The 16,009-nt window shown below is 39.2% G+C and overlaps 1 protein-coding gene across 1 annotated transcript in view; it reads left to right on the top strand.

Moving 5' to 3' along the window:
• Positions 1-16,009, top strand: part of palm2akap2 (PALM2 and AKAP2 fusion) — a 74,050-nt gene that overhangs the window by 19,472 nt on the left and 38,569 nt on the right. The window contains exons 5-9 of the mRNA XM_079448409.1: positions 723-850; positions 9,347-9,461; positions 9,888-9,909; positions 10,408-10,509; positions 11,554-12,228. Coding sequence (XP_079304535.1) covers positions 723-850; positions 9,347-9,461; positions 9,888-9,909; positions 10,408-10,509; positions 11,554-12,228 — 1,042 coding nt within the window. The remainder of the gene's footprint in view (positions 1-722; positions 851-9,346; positions 9,462-9,887; positions 9,910-10,407; positions 10,510-11,553; positions 12,229-16,009) is intronic.

Here is a 16,009-nt window from a genome sequence, read left to right as displayed (position 1 = left end):
ATAACATTTATCAGTCATTGAGCATTATATAGTTGACTTCAGGATTCCACAATTTCAGAGTAATCCAGGCAGCCCAGTAATAAACTATAATAATGCTACCCATGCTGTATGCTAATATTATTATGAGAAATAAAAAGTCATAAAGGAGCGCTGCTTAGAGACTTTTGAGGCCAAGTATGTGGGTTGACTTGAAATCTAAGACTCTGTTTTTTGCCGCATACCTTCAGCAGCATTCCTGAGTTCATGTGGCTGACCCTCACAGAGGTGATGACTAGGCATAAGGGGTCTTCAGAGACCTCTTAGCTCACATACTGAAGACAGTTAAAACACAGCTTCTCCGCTTACATTCTTAACAGCTGTTCATGTTGAACAAGTTATAAACGTATTCAAGCAAGTTTACTTGAGAATGCGGCACATGTCGTTTATATTGTCCTGTTTGAATGTCAAACAATGGACCTACAATAGCATGCTAAGGGCAGCAAGCCACGGTCCACATGATAATGAGCTTGACTGTAGGATAAACTAAAATCCAGTTTTACGTAAAGTTGCACATATTTCGGATACATGTGCGCAGCGGCAGAAGCAGTTGTTAGTGTTTGTAAATTATAAAATGTCACCTGTCTGCTGAATATCATACTGTATGAAAACTGGACACAAGACCGGTTGGAACCATTGAGATTAAAAATGATTGCATATGGCCAACCAGAACAGTTTTTTTACAGTCTAAAGCCATGAGGGAGAGATGGCTTCTACAAGGGACAGCGGGGCCTCAAGAGGAAGATGACAGCTGCAGGAAACGGGTCGAGGAAGATGAACTTCACATCAAAAAACTAGAAGATATCATTCACAGGTACAATAATGAGTTCGCTAATCTGGAATAAGGTTTTAAACCATCATATGATGAAATCTCATTGTAAGTGCTTTAATGCTCTTGTAAACGGTTGGACTCCAGCAGTCTGCTTCGCTTGCTTTACATTCACTTGCTTAAACAAGTAAATACGTTTTTCTTGGTCAACTAGGATATTTATATTAGCACATTTAAAACAGCCACAGGGCTGACCAAAGTCCTTCACAAGAGAGTAGTACAAAACAGACTAAAACAAAGAACCAGAATAAAACACTAATACAATATAAGGAAATGAATAAAATTCTAATAGGCCAATGAGAACAGATGGGTTTTTAAAAGAGACTTAAAAATGGTCACAGTAGGGCACTTTGCAATTCCACCGGCAAGTCATTCCAGAGACAAAGACCAATTACTGAGATGGCACGGCCACCTCTACTCTTAAGTCTGGAATGTGGATTTAAAAGAAGGTTCTGGTCACCAGATCAGAAGGTTTTAATCTAGCTTCAGTAGTTTTATGCTGCTTTTACAACAGTATCCAATTGGTAATACTGTATGTTTACAGTTTACACATACTGTAACATCACATCAAAAACACTTTATTATTCATGGCGGGTCAGTAAAAGGCAATGTCACTTGTACATGTAATACCTCTTTCAGGATTTATAGTTTAGACAGAGACATAACAGTATTGATTTCAGGGACTTGCATTTAGTAACCTGTTAAATGGTTTTCATTCCAGGCTCCCGAAATTACACTTTTGTTTAAATGGAAACATCCATTTTCAGTTTTTCGTTTTCAGTTGAAGACAGTGTTGCGTTCAGTAAACTGCGTATAGACACTGGTGTGATTTCCACTAGCCTATATTGGGATCTGTTTTTCAGCTCTGCTTTGCTTTTAATCGTGAGAACTTCAAAGCTTTAAAACTCATCTGGTAGATGTATTTGATGTTCTGCGCACTCCATTTTTGAGTTCCTCATATGGAATACATTGTGAAACTCATTTGCATTTCCTATTCATTGCTCTTCTGCCACTAAACCGCGGATATTACCTTTCAGAATCTGTGTATGTTGTTTGGTAAATCTTTTTAGCGAGCATTTTGATGGTTTTAGCTATTCTCTATTGTCTACAGACCATGAGCAAACTGTCAATGTTGTATACGTCATGATAAATTGGTTCAATACACATGATAGGAAAATGTATAAAGGATTTATTACTTTTACATAACTAATTTTCTACTAGAATTTTAGAAAAAGGTGCATTTATAGTAGTATTTTGAAAGCCAGAGGCACCATTTGCACCAGATGGTGTATAGTCTAAACTAAGAAATCTTGCACAAACAAGAAAAAGCTGCAAACAACAGACCAACAAAACTTCTTCATGTCTATTCAATAAATGCACATTCTTTATAATCAATATAATTTTCATTGTCCACGACAAGACAAAGCAAAACATGGTAAACAAGATTAGGGGCAGACAAGAAAACATTACAAAAGGGTTGGGGTGACATAATAAAAACAACAAACAAGGGAGGGGGAACAACAAAGTTCATGGGGGAACACATGAGTCCATGGGGGGATGTCCATAGGGATAGGGATAAGGGGGAACAGTTCTTGTCCCTGGCGCTCGGAAGCGCGTAGTCCTGGGGGACTTAGCAGGAGCGCGGAGTCCCAGAGGCTCTGGGAGGGGCCGGCTGAGGAACGTGACTTGACGCCGGCTGGAAGGCCGGCTGAGGAACGTGACTTGACGGGACCACCGGACTTGACGGGACCACCGGACTTGACGGGACCACCGGACTTGACGGGACCACCGGACTCCGAGCCGCCCTCCGTTGCCTCTTCTTCTTCAGCCGAGCCACCCGCCTGGTGGTCGGCTGCAGGAACGACGAGAAGGGGATGGGCGGCTCGGGATTGGAGGCCTCTGACGAGGACCCCCTGGATTCCCGCCTTCCCCTCTTGCCACCAACGCTGGCTGCGGGAGGGGAGAATGGATGTGATGGATTGGAGGGCGTGGCGATGCCCATAACCCCGATCTGCAGGGCACGATCCTCTGGAACTGCGGACAGCGGAGATGAATAGCCAAGTTGGCCTGAGACCCTGAGCTCAGAGCGTGCGACGGCGCACCTCCACACATCCTCAAACTCCAACGGCCTCAGCGATCTCATCTCCGCTGGCGAAAGAGGGTCCCTCAGACTGGCGTTAAAAAGCACCGCTAGCTCCTCCTCCCCACGGACCATCTCCTCTGCGACATCCAGGAACCTGCCCAAATAACTTTCCAAGTCCATGCTCCCTTGTTGGACGCCGAAGAGGAGACGAGGTTTCCGGGACCGTGTCGTCATTGCTGCCTGCTGGGTTCAATATTGGCTCGTTCGTTCTGTCGTGAACGTGGTGGAAGAACCCAATTGCAGGCAGCGTTGGTGAAGGGGTTAACACACAGACTTTAATAAACAACAAAAAACACCCTCGATGGGGGAAACACTAACAAAACTAAGATACAAAATTGAAACCAAATACTTCCCACAAGGGGGGCAAACCTAAACAACTAGAAATAACAAACAAAGACCTAGGGTATCTACATACAAAGACCAAGAACATGACCGGGGAACATGGCAGGAGACAAGTACAGGGAACATGTACAATGAACGAGCACAAGACAATAGACATGAGGGCATCTTATAGGAAGACTAACAAAGGATAATTAACAAGGGTCAGGTGCGGGTACTGAACACTCAGGGAAGGTTAACGAGACAAAAGGGCGGGAAACACTGACGAGACACGAGAAAGCACATGGCAAGTCAGAATCAAAACAAAGCAATGTCTTTCTCACACAAAACCTAAGGCTATGCCATGACTCCGCTGCAAGACCAAGAATAAACATGACATGATAGCGGAATCATGACAGTTCATATGGCTAAGACTTCAGTTCGACTTCAGTGTGAAAATTGGTACCCGTGGAAGCTAATGTGGGTTATTTGAGGTTTAGTGTATTAGCACATGTTTTTAGTTGTTTTATTTGTTGAGGCCTGCAGCTCCATCTGGTTCGCCCACAGTCTGCTATGAGGCAAAATGTTTTAAAGATTCTTGATACAGTTAACATGTTAGAAACCAGCATGAGCTATGCTAGCCCAGTCATCTCAAGAAACACAAGTGTAGTATCTGAGAACTAACTGGTTTTGTACTGTAGGCATTAATGATGTTTCAGATGTTGAATATCTGAAGTGAGCTGTGTGGGAGTTATGGGAAGGAGTGTGCCACATTTTTTTAAAAGCTTACACGATTTATATTGTTGAATCTTTTCGTACTCACAATCTATTATGTAATTTTCAGTTACATTGTGGTTGAAATGTTAGGGTGGAATTACGTTATTGTGTTTATTTGCTCTTCGGTGATGTTGTGTGGAAAATGAATGTCTCATCTATTGTTTAGGACTAAGTCTCTGGACTGTATCTCCTAGAATGTCTTTTGGTTATATCAATATTATGGTATCATGTATACAATTAAAGGGTTCCTGGACTTTCTCTGTTTAGCGAGCATATATGAGGGATGATGCCAGGTATGGACCACAACAGAGGAAAAAGGGGTCGCTGTTATGAATGTGGATGGATCTATTTACATCCTGAATGCAACATTATACAGTTTACAACTGACCAACTAATGCAGAAAGGGGAAAAGGTTCACTGACTGTGGCATACTGACCACAAACCTTTTTCTCAGTTTGGCTAAATTTAATCGGACTCAATACATTTTACTTCCAGGTCAGGAGTCATGGTTCAAAATGTTGAAGAAAGATCAAGCAATAAAGAATGATGTTACATCCCCTACACCAGGTATATGAGGTGTTGCCATCAGGGAGGAGGTTTGGGTTACCTTCTTTTAAAACAATCAGGCCGTCATTTATTCCAACTAGCAACTAGTTGATGAACAAAAAGTTACTTGCAAGGACAGCACTTTAAATAGCACCATGCACTTTCTTTCCAGCTGAACTGGCACAGTACTTACAACTACTCTTTGTTATCCCAGCCATGTGTAGTGGGATTTGTGTTTTTCTTTCTTTTTTTTGTATGAATGTTGTGAATGTGTGGGGGTGGTTGGGGAAATTGATTTGTATTCCGTTTTTGTCTTTTGTAGAAGTGTATCAGACGTGCAGAACAATTTTCCGAAAGGAAACATCACATCATATCATATTTTTAAGGTTTCTCCTTGTAAGTAACAAAATAATATATTTTAAGAAATGTGCCTATGAAATGGAAGTCTATGGAGGGCACAAGATTATTTAGCAACATTCTTCAAAAGATGTATTTTTTTATCCTGCAGATGAAAGTAATAGAGGTTTAGAATGAAATGAGTCTGAGAAAAGGATAAGGATTACATTTGTGGGTAAACTATCACTTTAAACTTTCCAAGTGACACCAAGTTTATTCTACAGCATTTGAACCATGTGGGAGAAGGCTCAACCTATTTCTGTAGATTTGTTATTTTTTGAGACAGACATTTCTATCTCTCAACATTGGACTCTATTTTAGTAAATACAAATATGCAAATGCTCTCGCTTTTGGTCACTTACAAAAGCAAACGTCCTTGGGCTGTAAACTCCCATCTGTCATTGTAAGGGTAAATTAGCCAAATGGACCGGGCGATTGCTTCGAGCATTGAGAAGCCAGACTGCTTGTGGGTGGCAGGTGATGTTTCCTGGGTTGGGGGGAGATTTTCACAGAAGTCTTTCTGTAAGGACGTAGATGAAATAAGGGAATAGACCAGCCTCTGTGGCAGAGGTCTTAGTCTAAGGGAGTGGCTGGTGGCTATTTTCGTACCCTGCAGAAATGTTTTACCTTCGAAAAGCGGGTGTAGAAGACTAAAAAAGAATGCAGTGCTGTGCAACAAAATCATATTTTTAGGTAAAATAATATGTTGCTCATATTGACACCACCTTGTGCTGTAACCAATAATGACAACAATTTAAACATGCAACTTGTTGTAAATATCATCATTTTTAAAGTAATGCATCAATAGAACCATTGGGACAAAATGTTGCATCACATTAAAATAAACACGTTTCTCTGTTGTTGGAATGTATGTATAAAGTAACCATCCATGAATTGCGGTTATCATAGAGAAAACTCCATCCGCAGGATGTTAGTCTTATTTTATACACTTAGAAAAGTAGTCCCAAAGCTAAAACTTTACAGATCTTGCAACTAACTGTCGTAAAATTAGTTTGGCCAATCAGGCAGTTATCAGCCAATACTTGTTAAAACAGTGGAAAGACTTTACTTAAAGCCTTTAGGTATAATGCAAGAAACTACTTTATTTTCTGATTTATCTACACACCTGTGCGGCCGAACTGTTGTATAGATCCAATATGGCTCTCGTAGTCGTGTATATAGTGCTCTTATATCAGCATGGCTGTGATGGAGGATTAAACAGCCCCATAACACAGCGGAGGACGATCTCCGGAAACACAATCGCCTGCCGGGGCTGTTCGTGATTCCCGCACTGCAATCTTCTCTGTCTGCTCCAGTCACGAGCTGAATGGTAATGATGTGGCCCGCTGTCATATCTTTGCGCTGTCATACCCCTCAAGGCTTGTTTATGGACGATCAAAAAATTCTCCAGAGAGAGGTTGCAAGTAGCAAAATTTGCATTTATTTTTCATGCGAGAGCCGTTTATTTCCTTTTTAAATGACAGTGCAACTCTGCTGCTGTTTAGTTACACCGGCTAATCCATCATGGCTGACAAAAATGTAACGCATATGACGGTTTAAATACAGGTTAAAGTTTTAACCCACAATTTGTTAATCTATGTTTAAAATTAAGTTGTGCAACACAATTTTAATTAAAATAAAACTAGGATCAACAAACCCTAGATTAGCTCTAAACTCTGTTTACTTTAATCCTTGTTGGTGCAACCCACCCTAAGTCTTACTCAGTTGTACAGCTGGTGGTTTAACTTAACCGCAGTGCTTCTCCTCCAAAGGCAGACCTCTTGTATAAACGTGTCATTGGACAAAACATCCCAGCCAGAGCTTAAAGTAAATCTGAAACTACTGGGCTTTCCAGGAAAAATGTGGTGTTGACATGATACTCACATGGAGCTCCATACCGTACAATACTAACACATACATTGTTTATATAGGTGTGTGAGAAGTGTTCCTAATATGGTGAGGAGAGAGAGTAAAGTCTCTTGCACTGAAGTTAAAGAGGTGACATAAAAATAAACATTACATCAGAGAAGGAGATAAGACTGTCAGGCATTATGAGAGTAAAATCTGTTAACAAAGCATGTGACTGTGCTACTGAATAACTTGTTTTAACGTTGGCGTAAGAAGAGATATGCTGCTAGGGTATTTGAGTTACCACTCTTACCCATACCACAAACAGTGCAGCATGATACTGCAAAGGCTTTATATGACTTATTTTCTAATATTTAGGGTCACTTACACTTACTTATAATTTTTTCTTTGAATTTTGTGCAAGTTCGATTTACAGTAAAATGATATAATAACACAAATGTACGGAACTGTCTCTTAAAGCCATTTGAACTTGAGATATTTGTAACCACACAGGAAGCATTAAATCTTTGCATTGTCTTTGGAATGTGGGGGCTGTGGGGTCTGAGGTCTATGTTCTTGTGGTTAATGAACTGAATTGAGAGACATTATAGTCAACTGCTATGACCTCAAACCAGTTTCAGATTGATTCAGCTTTTGAAAGAAGGTCATGAAAATAATGTCACAGCTCAAATATATATTTTGTTCAATCAGAAGGTGATATTTGGCCTGGGACTGTTTCTCAAATGGTAGCAAAATCACCAATAGCTCATTCAGTCTAACAGTATGATGCAATTGTTAACGCACATGGGCAGGATGTGCGAGACGTAATTCAGGAAACGGTGGGTGTGAAGACTATGTGAGGTCACCCAGAGGCACGGACGAAGATCAACTCTTAAAAGCTGATGTGATTTGGAAAAAGAAATTAGGAGAAAAAGTCAGATCCTATTTTTGAAAGAGTCATGTAGCCTACACCCATGATGGCTTGCGGGCCCCATGTTTATTGGCTGCAACACATGGAAATAATTATGGAACTGTATGTGACGCTTTAAAAAACCCTCTGTTCTGTGGTGAACTGAACTATGATGTGATAAAGAACTGAAAAAGAGTTGATATTTAAATAAACTGCTATATCCGGCAGTAATTTAGATCAAACCGTTCTTTCACACTACCGTACAAACTCTTATTTTTGTTACTTGCACAAGGAAGTAAAGCCTTATCTGTTATTAAAGAAAATATATGGCAGTAGGCAGGACCTCAAAACAATCAAAACCTTGTGTGCTCACGTTATAGCTCACAACTATGTTCTGTTCATAGTTATGAATGATGCTGCTGTGACAGATTTTCTGTTTGATTCATTTCCTAATTTCGTGAAGCCATGTCAACATATAAGTCTCTTGACTCAGTATGTTAAGTGATACCTTTGGGGCCAATTTAATAGAATCAGTCCTCATAGCCATTGTTAATATTGAAACATGCATCCAACACTAGATGGCATAAGAGAATCAGGCTGCAGAAACAAATGAATTGGGAGTATTCGTGCTCACATGGTGGATACCTGTGAAACCCTTTTCTTTCCTGCTCAGTTGTCAGTTGGTGTGATTGGTTGCTGGTGTGTTTCCTTCATACTGGACCGCACCCCAGCTTGGAAACATTGCCTGACCTCTGGTGGGTGAGGGTGAATAAAATACTACTTATTTATGTCCCTTTAATAGCCGGTGTACTGCCTTTAACTTACACAAGTAAATAGAAACTTGTAAAAGTTGGGAATACAAATCATGGGTTATATTCCAAGAGTTCTTAAGTGGTTCTAAAGGCCTCAAACTTTCCATTCTCACACGAAAATAGTTAATGGCTCCAGGTGGCTTGGAATATAGTCCACAGATATATACGGATCTCTTAATGCATTTATGACCATCTGTTATTTTTGTTCCCATAAATAATGTGTGTTCTTTAGTTTAAGGAATGTTAGTCAGGAATCGTGGGAAGGCTCCTTCTCTTTTGTTATTGCAGACCATGTAACTTCAGTGATCCAAACAATAGCAGGAAATTCTCATGGGCGGAGGCAAAGTGAGTTCCTCAGACGGACGCTTCCTCATTGGCTGCCAGCATTCAGATTGAGTGAGAATGGAGTCCACTGGGAATATGCATGGGTTAATTGGCACTGAAGGGATATGTCTCATTCATTGCCAGAATGCGTGCACACGACTGAAAATTCCATGCTACGATTTTTCTCAATGGGCAGCACATATGTCCGGTTGAAGGAAACCCTGCAAGAACCATACAAAAAATTTCTAAACAGGAAACTTGGTCTTATATTTTAAATACGGTTTGTCGAGAAATAAAGAGTGTTGCTTGTACATTATACACATTGGATCTTGTTAAATAACTCTGTAAACCCAAAGCTCTGCTAAGTGCAAACTGAATAAAGTTTATTATCAATTGTGTTTTTCTAGATTGGAATCAGAAATCTGTCTTTTGGAAAATGAAGAGTCCCAGATTTCAGCTAAAGAGCAGATTCTACGAGAGAAACTGAGAGAAACAGAGAGATCTATCGAAGATCTGCAGAAGGTAATTTTTCCTCAATAATGAACATGAAGTACAAAAAGTATTTGGATAGTTCATCCCCACCTGAAAAGTCCAAATGAGCATCATTGCATAAGAGTAAAATAGGAATATCAGTCACTTATTAAAGAAGGATCCCAGAACACCTAACAAGCAAATATAAAAAAAAGAGTTCCGCGATTTCATTTGCCATAGTTTGTTTTCCATCCCTTATATCGCTTATCCCAGTTGGGGTAGTCAGAGTGCTGTAGCCTATCCTAGCTAACTCGGGCCGAGTCTGGGAAATGCCCTGCACATGTGGCCAGTCCATACTTTTTAGGGCCACTATAGAGTTACCAAAAGTAAAAAATTATTTATTCAAACAAATACAGCTTCATATATTATAACAAAACAGTGTCTAATTACAATGTGTTTTTATTTTTATTTCTACAGAGTCTTCAGAGTCAAGATGGAGGTACCGTATGCAAGTCACGTGTATAACGATTGTATCATCACATCTGAAAACACCATAGACAGTGCAGGCCAAGTTCATTAGTCTCCGATAACTTTCTCCGCATGGTACCAGAGGGGTTTTAGACATGCACATGCCCTCTGCCTTACAACCCTTTTTGTCAGATAGGGGGGTCCTTCCTAGCTCCACCTAGCTCTTGGCCCATTTCGCTCATGCCTCAGCTAGACTATTGATCGCTACACATACGGCAATGACTTTGCACTTTGTTTACCTTTATCCACCTATTCACAGGGAATCCCTCTAACCCACTCCACCATTGTTTTGCTCTAATTCACTTGCGGCGCTTTTGCTGTCTAAGCAATGAGCTGCTTCACAGAAAAAAGGATGAGAGGGAGAGAAACTCAGTTTAGTGAGGGGGATTGGAAGGGGAGGGAGTAAACGTGGTGGGCTTTTGAACGCAGGAAATCAGTTTTAGCTTCTCTTCTGCTTTCCACTGGACAGATGCTGTGAATTACAACTGCTCCCAGATCCCGGATTTTCCAGAATTGAACTCACAAACTCCAGTCTCTGCTTCAGGGGATAAACAACTCCCAAGAAAATCTGGTAGGTGCTTGTTGGGCACGTGGGAGGGGCTGGGGTGGTCACGAGTTTGGGTCATGGCCAAAAGCAGGCATGTTAAAGTAGATTACAGATGGTGCAGTTCAATTTAACAGAGAATTGACAAGATGATAGATCTAGCACTTTGTACACATCAATACACATGAGTATCTGGGCATCAGTTTCAAACACATTTTCAAAGGTTTTGGTGGGGGTCCTGCCTTTATTAAGCATGTGCCCATGCAAAGTTCAGAGTAACAAGCTTATAATAAGCCTGTAATGGGACTAAAATGAGTGAAATGATCACTGCATTGAACGTGTATTATCTAAAGTACACCTCTAGGTCATGTATCACTCCATAGTTTGAAAGAAAATATATGGTATAACAAAAGGTTGCAATGAAAAAAGGGGTGGAAAAAACTGCCACTCTTTAGATGTTCATACTTGTGCTGTTACTAGAATGACATGATCCTCAAGTATAAGTACTTAATTTTTTTATCTATGGTTTTAATCAGTGGTTCTTAGATGGTGGGCTATGACTGAGAATTGGGCCACTAGTCTAAGATCTACAGTAGTAGAAAAACATTAAATGTATGTTTTCTACCAGCAAGGACAGACATTTTGGTCAGAAAGATCCACTTGGTTTACATAACGGTGGTTGTTTCAGAAACAGCTTTAGATGCTTTGTATTGTGCCAAGCAGTAGCTATTCAATGAAAGCTGTTATAAACAATCACAATGATTGCACTTTGTAGTTCACTACTATAATTACTGGATTTCCATAAAATGAAGAAAAGAGTGCTTACTAAAATCAGCAATGTCTCCTCGACTAAGCTTACATCAAACTGCGGTTACTGGCAGTGCAAAGGGTAGGTTGAATTTGTTTTTGGCTCTGATTTTAATGCCAATATATGACAATGTATTGCATTTCATGGAGTACTGCATGGACATCACTCGAAACTGTCATTAATAACAAGCATGCCACATTTCAGTAATGCATGATAAACACTGAGTTGAAATTAACCCACAATCATTTGCACTTTTCCCCAAGCATTATACGCCATGGAGATTAACGTTGAAAAGGATCGGAAGACCGGTGCCACCAAGATTCTCTCCGCCTCAGCAGTCAGTCCACAGGAAGCCCATCAACGAGGCATCAAGGTCTACGATGACGGTCGCAAAGTTATCTACGAGGTGCGTTCTGCTGGATCAGCTACAATGGAGAACGGCATGCACCCCTGGAGCCCCAATGAAGTAGACAAATTAATGCAGCAAGCAGACCAGTCCCAGCAACGAAGCGATGGTGCTCGGGTCACTGTAACACCAGCTGAGCCACATCCAATACAACCGCAATTGAGTACCAAAGAGGTTGAGCAAGAAAATAAACAAATCTCTAGCAAAGTCCAACAAGGCTACGAAAGTGAGTTGACGGAGACTCCACAGGCCTCAGCCGAAAAACCAGTGACCATGATCTTTATGGGCTACCACAGTGTAGAAAATGAGGAGGAAACCAAGAAGCTGCTTGGTTTTGATGGCACCATCAAGGCAGAGATTGTCCTTATCGATGAAGATGATGAGAAATCTCTTCGCGAGAAGACCGTTACTGATATCTCCACCATTGATGGCAATGCTGCAGACCTCGTGTCAGGCCGGCCTCCTTCTGATACCACTGAACTGTCCTCAGAGGGCAAAGATGAAAGCTCGACCAAGGAACTGCCATCTACAGGTATTGAAAAGAAAAAACGCTGCCAGTGCTGTACTATCATGTGACCTTTGTCCCACAACTTCTCTTTCCTGGAGCCTTTTACCAAGGTTCTGCCCTTCCTAAAAACAATCCTCACCCTTTTACTAACAGCACCTTCTCCTATGTGATGTGAGAGAAATACCTTTCACTGTTTTCTTGGCCTGTTTTTCACAGATTGTCTGTTTCTCTTGCTGTATGGGTTTACGACTCAAACAGAATTATTTTAGAACAAGAAGGAAATGGTCTATAGTCCAACAAACTTTGCACCCCAAAAAAATATCATTTTCTATTCAAACTATCCAAACACACTGTCATTCACATTTGTGTTTCAGCAGATTCAAGGTATTTGATATGTTTTATGGGATTAAACCCATGATTTTGGCGTTGATTTTACCTCTTATGGAAGCTACAAAAATACAGAAAACAAATGTAAAAAAATTATGTTATTGAACGAAAAAATTAATAGAGGTCATCTTTAACCTACATGTGATAAAGGGTAGATACATTTATAGCTCTTCATTTTATTTTGTAGCATAGGTTTTTAATAAATATTTCAAACATCATACAATATAATTTAACTTCAGATTAGATCCATCCAAAGGATTTTTTGCATTTATTATCTTGTCGAGTAGCTTTATTTAAGATTTCAGATATCTCAATCAACGTCACAAGCTTTAAAGGGATAGTTCACCCGAGAATTAACATTCTGTCATGAATTACTCACTCTCTACTTGTTCCACACCAGTATACATTTCTTTGTTTGGTTAAACACGGAGAAAGATATTTGGGCGAATGCTTGTAACCAAACAGTTCTTGGACCCCATTGACTACCATAGTAGGAAAAATTACAAGGATAGTCAAAAGTGCCCCAGAACTGTTTGCTGTCCTACGTTCTTCAAAATATAAAGTACATTTTCTTACCATGGGAGTCAATGTTCCAAGCGATGTTTGGTTATAAGCATTCTTTGCTATATCTTTCTCTGTGTTCATCAGAACAAATAAATGTATACAGATTTCATCTCAAAGAACATCTCAAATGTGCGTAAATGATGACATAATTGATGTCTTTTTGGATGATGTATCCTTTTAACTGTCCGTGATTCCTTGATTTCCAAGACAAGATTTCTCCTACCCACCAAGAATGAAGACAAAGTTACAAAATCTCAGCACATTGAGAGACCTTTCAGTGCCTCTTTATTCTACTGTATGGTTCTTTTCTTGGCATTTATCATTTTTTTACCTACAAAAAAGAGTAAACAGGTAAAGGTTATTTTAGCTCATCACAAGGGGAGGTACAAACTAGATTGGACTGCCATCAGACCGGCTGAATTTATCAGACAGTCAGCACATAGAGCAAACTATTTTGAATTTGTTGGTAAGCAGGTATGCTAGGAAACTGCCATCTGTGCAAATACATTTAAAAAAGAATAAAAAGCCTTGCTATGGCACAGACAGGGTTTACTTTCAATTAAACAAGGTGCTAAAAACATTGAAATATATTTGCCATTTATGAGAAAAGTAAATGGCATATGTGCACACTCCATTGGTTGAGCCTTGTAGGAATGCTCATACAAAGCAATTCATCAATGGTGCCATAAAGCCACAGTCTTTATACTGTACATTTCAACCTACACATGGTTTATACTGTATATTGAGTAGATTAAGATTAATGAGATTTTGGATTATTTTTCCCCATTGAGCTGGGATAAGTACCTGTGGAAACACTATGATAGCCTATTAAACTACTGTACATGAGAAGTGCATAATCGCAATCAAGAAAGAAGTCAGAAAGATTAAAGTCGCATATTTAATATGCTTGTAGATAAAGAATGTACATACAGTATATGACACTCAGGAGTAGTGTGATCCACATTTTTGTATTGGAGTTTAAATCATAAAGCAATTTTAGTAGATGCACATTTTTGCATATTAACCCTTAAATACCATGCAGACTTCTTAGTGTAGTCTCAAAGGAAATATTTTAATTTTAAGTATTTTCTTTCATGAATACAAGCTGCCTTTCTGTGTCTGTCAGTCTTGTTAAAGCGGTCACATTACTGTGGAACTTGATTTTGTGCCATATCATATACTGTTTGCTTAAAGTATGATGTTCAGATGGGAAAAGTTAACACCAGTTTACAAAACCTAAAGGAACAACAGACTAAATGCAACTATTACATTTTAGAAATCTTAATTTGGCTCATTGAAGTTAAAGGGAATGTGGACTAGTCAAAACTATATACAGTAAATCTATATAATGTCCTAAAATTATATATATATATATATATATATATATGATAAATGCCGGTTTGTTGAGTAAATACGTTTATCATAGCTTTTTTAATAGCAAACACTTATTCATGACATTTGTCATCATACAAAATGTTATAGATAACTTTAACCTATTTGGAATTGGTTTATTGTGTGCATTCTTTCAGACCAGACCTTTGAGTGAAAATACGTGAATCTCCCATGAGCTGGTTTCGCAAGATAGAAATTTTGTATAACCAGTGCCAAAACAACACATGAAGATGGAACAGAATGGGGAGGGGATTTTTTTATATTTCAATATCGTTTTTTTAGGTTTACCTGAATATACACGACTTGCCACTGTATTCAGATTTTAAAATAATCTGACAATCTGGGTTTGTATTTACACAAGGCAGTTAGTCAAATGAATACGAAAAGGCAGTCCATAAAATGCATCGATACAGTAACTACATGTGACTTTAACATACACATAACGTAAACAACTCACCGATTATTGCTATTGTGTTATTGTCTATCAGGAATTTCAGCCTTTTACTGCCAAACTGCTGATTCAGTTTTAAACTTTTCTTGGTGATTCTGTTCTGCCATGAAAATACTGCTGCTTTAAAATTGAGATCCTGCTGTATTTTTGTAATCTTGATGTGTAATTTTTAATTGTTCCCATTGCTTTACCTTTTTAAATGATTATAACTTTCTCTTTCTGTGTATCATCTTCTATCTCACACACTCACTCGAGTTTGGACTGCCAGCAGCAATGCTGTAACATTGGCTTTAATTCATTTCTTTTTATTTCTTTGTATATTATAATTAGTCCAATAAACAGCATTTTGTCCAACATGTCTACCCTCCTTGTCTATGCTATGGTTCTTTCTCTAACTAATTTTCCATTGGGACATTTCTACTACCACTTTCCCTATGCATACTGTCATCCCTCACACATTTCTGGGCATCACTAACTCCAACGGGTCTGTTCTGCCTGTGTCACAAGCTACTCTATCCAGACATTAATGAGATATGCTGACATAGTCTACCACACTTCACAGACTGCATGAACAGCAAGTTTAACCCTCATCAAATCTGGTTTCCTGGCTCACAACTAAAGGCTGACACCACTGAGGATTTCTGAGTTTAATGCAGGTTTGTAAGAGTCATGTTTTGACTGGGTTAGGAAACACATTCGTTTAAGGAAATGTTCACCAAATAATGAAAATTCTGTCATAATTGAACAATGAAATGGAATAATTCTTAAAGACCCAATCTGAAAAGCCAGTGGTTACTGCAGAACTTTTGCTTGATAAAATCCTACTTAGATGATTTGAGCGAAATGGGTTCATTACAAATAGAACCTCACAAGTAATTGGTCAAACTGTCTTTTGTCAAACTGGTCCATTCATTGGACAATTCAACTTGTCAGTGGCAGCAACTTAGTACATATGCACTTACACACACCACATAAAATAATAATATTTACTCCAAAGATAGCATTTATCCA

Source organism: Barbatula barbatula (assembly GCF_947034865.1).
Source record: "Barbatula barbatula genome assembly, chromosome: 24".
NCBI lineage: Eukaryota > Metazoa > Chordata > Actinopteri > Cypriniformes > Nemacheilidae > Barbatula > Barbatula barbatula.
This window is presented reverse-complemented; position numbering and strand designations above follow the sequence as displayed.